The following is a 5,154-nucleotide window of genomic DNA, read 5'->3' on the forward strand; positions in this document are numbered from 1 at the left end:
TTGGCTATCTCTGATCTCAATGTCAGTTCTCATCATGGAAAACCAGGGAACCACTGTATAATGGTTTATATATGCTTGGCCCATGGAGTGGTACTATTTGGAGGTGTGGCCTTGTTGGAGTAGGTGTGTCATGGTGGGCATGGGCTTTAAGACCCTATTCCTAGCTGCATGGAAACCAGTATTCTGCTAGCAGCCTTCAGATGAAGATGTAGAACTCTCGGTTCCTCTTGCACCATGCCTCCCTGAATGATGCCATGTTCCTGCCTTCTTGATAATGGATTGAACCTCTGAACCTGTAAGCCAGTACCAATTAAATGTTTTCCTTATAAGAGTTGCCTTGGTCATGGTATCTGTTCACAGCAGTAAAACCCTAACTAACACACACTGTTTTCAATCCAAATTTCATATATGAATCTAATAGCTATTTAGCAGTTTGTTAGTGACCATGAACAACTTAGTAATGAGATCAGGAATTAATGTGCCTACCACTGCCTGCTTGCTATATACTAGGCTCTCTCATGTTATAACTCCAGTTAAAACAAGCTCATGGGACTGGAGAGATGGCTTAGCTATTAAGAACACTGGCTGTTTTTCCAGAGAATTCAACTTTAATTCATAGCCCCCACATGGTGGCTTACAACCTTCTGTGACTCTAGTCCCAGAGGATCTGACACCCTTTTCTGGCCTTCATGGGCACCAGGCATGCATATATGCATACATATATGCAGGCAAAATACCCATACATATAATACAAAAATTTAAAAAAAAATCCCATAAACCTCATAGTTCAAAAGAACTTCAGACAAACATGACATGTTGCAGATAGTTTAATATCAATAGCTTATGTTTTATGGATTTTTATTCGTTCTTTTCTTCATACCATATATTTTTCATGTTTTCCCCTTTCCCAACTCCTCCCTACCTTTTTACTCCCTAATAATAAGACAGAAATTCCAAAACAAAATCGAAATGAAAAAGTCCACAAGAATACCATGGAGTTCATTTTGTATTGGCTGACTCCTCCTGGGCTAGGGCATGTCCTGGAGGGTGTTAACACACTCAGTGAGATTCCACTGGACAAAGCTGATTTTGTCTGAAAGGCCGGCCATACATTTCTTGTCACAGATTATAACTGGAAACATCAGAAAAGGTGGTATGAAACTGCCAACAGACTTATCCAACATCAGAAACATCCCCTCAGCTGCAGGGTTGATACGGGTGAGCCTTGGCATTGCCTCCATGGGGATTTCAGAGCTGGAGGACACACCCCAGCACTCATGTCCCCTTTCTCAGGCCCAACTTAGATGTCCTGTCACTCTCTCACTTCCTGGTCCTCTTGTATCATCTTTCTGTTGTCCGCTGCTCAGCACGCAGTCAGCATGTGGTCAGAGCTCCTCTGTGCATCGCCTCACCCTCCTCACTGCTGCACTGCTTGTAGACAGCTGGTCGAAGTCCTGGAGGTGGAAACGGGCTGCCAGCTGGTTGACCATTTTCTTCAGGGTAAGAAATGCTGAGATGACTTGGAAAGTAAGGAAGATGGTGAAGATGATATGTATTGCTTTCTCCAGGGGCAGATTCCTTAGGCCTTCATTAAGGAGCAAGAAAAGGATTAAAGGCAACTGCAGTAGAAGGCTCAGAAGCCAAAAGCCAGCCAGCTCAGGAACCTGCAGTGACACACATTGAGAGTTATTAGATCAGTAGAATACAGTTTTGGTTTTGTTATACAGTCAGATAGATACTTAGCAATACAAAGAAACTATATTATAGGCTCTGTGAGTAGTTCAGGAGTATGCCATAGTCCTTGTTCTCAGAGAAATTTACTATCTAGATGAGAAAACCGATTAATGTGAAGCAACTCATACCGCTGAATGATGAACCACTACATTTAAAGGTCCAGACTAACTACCACAGAAGTCAAGGGAAAGGGAGGCTTCAAGCTCTACACAATGGGAGCTCTCCTACTTGGAAGCTTGGGCATGACTAGGAATCAACACAGCAACCAAGCATATGGTTGGCTTAAGAAATACCAAGAAAAACAATAAGATGTGTTGGGTGGGGCCTGTTACGTAGGGCCTAGCAAACCACAGGAATTATTTAACCACTTTAGGAACTGTAAACACTTAGGCAGGATGATGATTCAGAAAACAAAGACCAGGCACTGGATGACCATTATTATAGCTGTATACATGCACAGAATGCCCATTCATGCCAACCTTATTCACCCAGTCCCCCCCTCCCCGCCTCGCCCACTCTTGCTCCCACTCCTCTATAGTTGACCAAAGAGTTCATTATGTTTAGATATTTCATAGGATCATTGCACTTCATCTCAGAAACATGTCAAGTGTTATTTTGCTTGTTGAGTATATGGGGAAACCACATCTCAAAAGATTAAGCAGTGACTGAAATCTTCACGCTGGAGCTGCCCCTTAAACCCAAACTAGTGTCACTTTACACCACTTCACACTTCACACCGACCATTGCATTACTTGTAAAAAAAAAAAACCTCTTAACCCTCTTTATTGTAGCCCTGCAAGGAAGGGAGGAACCCACCTTCTCCTGAAGGTTACCCATGCAGCCCAGGTACAACCGGATCGCTTCAATCAAGGTTATGAGGATGACGACAGTAATCACAATGAATTTGTAGTAATCGGGCAAGACTGAATACTAAAAAGAAAAGGCAAAACATACTTGTAAAATCTTCTGTCGAGTGACACGGACCTGGGGTGGAAGGGGCTTTGAGAACCTTCCCTGAGGATGGAAAGGGGTCAGAAGAGAGCGGTGGGGGTGACGGAGACTCACCTTGAGGTGCAGCATCACAATGCAGCTCACCCACCACAGTGGGAAAAAGTAAGAGTTAAAATAAAGTGACATCTGCAAGGCGAGGCTGGAGACCATTTCATTATCTGCAGGGACAACAGGGAGGAACACAGTTCTAATCCTGCCCAGTGACCTAGAAGCCTTCACACTCCTGAGCACTAACACTGGTTCAGTAAAATCTTAGCCCATTCATATCTACTAATAGCATAAAGTATATCTATCTGAATACCTTGTACTTCAAACCTTAGTTACTTGGATGCATGCTTCATATAAGCCCTTCAATTATTTGTCTTTACAGTCTGCTGATACTTTTGCAAACAGGTGGATTAAATGTGGACCATCAAGCTGGACATGGTGGCACACGCCTTTCTTAAATCACAGCATTTGGGAGACAGTGGGTCACTGTGGTTTGGGGCCAGCTTGGGCTACACAGTAAGAGGGAAAAGGACTATCATTTGGGATGGCAGTATACTTTTGCAGTTCACACACTCAGAGGTCATAGCAGGGAAACAGTGATTTTGAGGCTAGTCAAAGCTACACATGTGGCCTGTTTTTTTAAAAAAGAAAATCTAAAAAAGGGGTGCAAATATGAAAGTTTATTTAACAAATGATTATCACTGCCTCCTTTGTAGGGTTTCTATAATGAGCTGTAAAATGAATAAATAAAAACAAATCTCTTATAAGCTAGCTCTTACATAATAATCTCTTATATAATAATCTCAAAAAAAAATCCCCCTTTCGGCAAATCTTAATCCTATACCCTCCTTAATGCTCACTCTAGTGCCATTCCCTGCATCCTTCTTTGATTACGTTCCCCTACTCCAGTAGAAATCTTTCCCTTCTACGTATTTGCCTCTCTGAACTGTGTATAAGAAGTGCTAGTTAGGGCTGGAGAGATGGTTCAGTTGTCAAGAGCACTAGCTGCTCTTGCAGAAAACTGGGTTCAGTTCCCAGCACCTACATAGTGGCTCATGACCACTCTAACTCCAGTTCCAGGAGATCTGGTGCCCTCTTCTGGCCTCTGTGGGCACTAAGCATACATGTTATGTGTATAGACACACACACACACACACACACACACACACACAGAGAAACACATTCATACACACAAAATAAAAAAAATAAAAGAATCATATTCTTTTCCTCTAAGATGCAGTGTGATGCACATGAGCTTTAGAAGCTCATGATTTACATGAGCTGTGTGGTTTGAATGAAAATAGCTCCTAGGAGGCTGGAGAGATGGCTCAGAGAGGCTAGAGAGGTTGCTCTTCCAGAGGTCCAGGGTTTAATTCTCAGCACACACATGGTGGTTCACAACCATCTGTAACAGGATCTGACGCCTTCTTCTGGTGTGTGCCTAAAGATAGCTATAGTGTACTCATGTAAATAAAAATAAATAATATTTAAAATATATAAATATTTAAAAAAATATTTTAAAATGTATTAAAAAAGGAAAACAGCTCCTAGGGAGTGGTCCTATTAGGAGGTGTGGCCTTTTTGGAGGAAGTGAGTCACTGGAGTTGGGCTTTGAGGTTTCAGATGTTCAAGCCAGGTCCACTGTCTCTCTCTTTCCTGTTGCCTGTGGATCTGGATGTAGAACTCTCAGCTACCTCTCCAGCACCACATCTGCCATGCTTCCTGCCATGAAGATAATGGATTGAACCTCTGAACCTGTAAGCCAGCCCCAATTAAATGTTTCCCTTTACAAGAAAGAGTTCCTGTGGTCATGGTGTGTGTGTCTTCATAGCCATACAAACCCTAAGACAGGAGACAAGACATTCCCAGTGCCAGAGTTGGGATACATTATTACATCTTTCTGGGGATTCACCTGACCGTCTCTGGAATGATGACACCTCGCAGGCTGTTGTGAGGGCCTCCAGTCCTACCAATGTGCCTGTCAAACTTAGTTGGCACTCAACAATGCCCTTTCCTTATATATGTAGATAATACAGTCTTGGTGTAAGCACAGATTTCCCTTACATTTCCTGTCCAGGATCTTGCTTTCTACAGTGAATTCCAAGCATGCGTAAGCAGAAAGAACAAATTTTCAAGAGCATGTCATCGTACATGTGGCCATTTGCAACACACACGTCCCATATACCAGACTGATTACTCAACGTCTTTTGCTTTTGTATAAGGGAAAAGGTCCTTCAACAAGAATTTGATTATAAAAATTGAGTCCTAAAAAATACATTATAAATTTAACTACACTCTTATTTTAATTTGGTTGTTCTAAATGTAAGAATTTAGAAAGAGCTGGGCGGTGGTGGCGCACACCTTTAATCCCAGCACGTGGGAGGCAGAGGCAGGCAGACTTCTGAGTTCGAGGCCAGCCTG

The 5,154-nt window shown here is 42.5% G+C and overlaps 1 protein-coding gene across 2 annotated transcripts in view; it reads right to left on the bottom strand.

The window, feature by feature from the left end:
- Positions 1 to 809: 809 nt before the first annotated feature.
- The window catches only part of Tmem17 (transmembrane protein 17), a 6,755-nt gene continuing 2,410 nt past the window's right edge, over positions 810 to 5,154 (bottom strand). For both annotated transcript variants that reach the window (XM_031338801.1, XM_031338803.1), the window contains exons 2-4: positions 2,800 to 2,903; positions 2,551 to 2,664; positions 810 to 1,664 (exon numbers count right to left, since the gene is read on the bottom strand). In XM_031338801.1, coding sequence (XP_031194661.1) covers positions 1,386 to 1,664; positions 2,551 to 2,664; positions 2,800 to 2,903 — 497 coding nt within the window. In that variant the 3' untranslated portion in view covers positions 810 to 1,385. The remainder of the gene's footprint in view (positions 1,665 to 2,550; positions 2,665 to 2,799; positions 2,904 to 5,154) is intronic.

The sequence above is a fragment of the Mastomys coucha genome, unplaced genomic scaffold (genome assembly GCF_008632895.1).
Source record: "Mastomys coucha isolate ucsf_1 unplaced genomic scaffold, UCSF_Mcou_1 pScaffold22, whole genome shotgun sequence".
Classification (NCBI taxonomy): domain Eukaryota; kingdom Metazoa; phylum Chordata; class Mammalia; order Rodentia; family Muridae; genus Mastomys; species Mastomys coucha.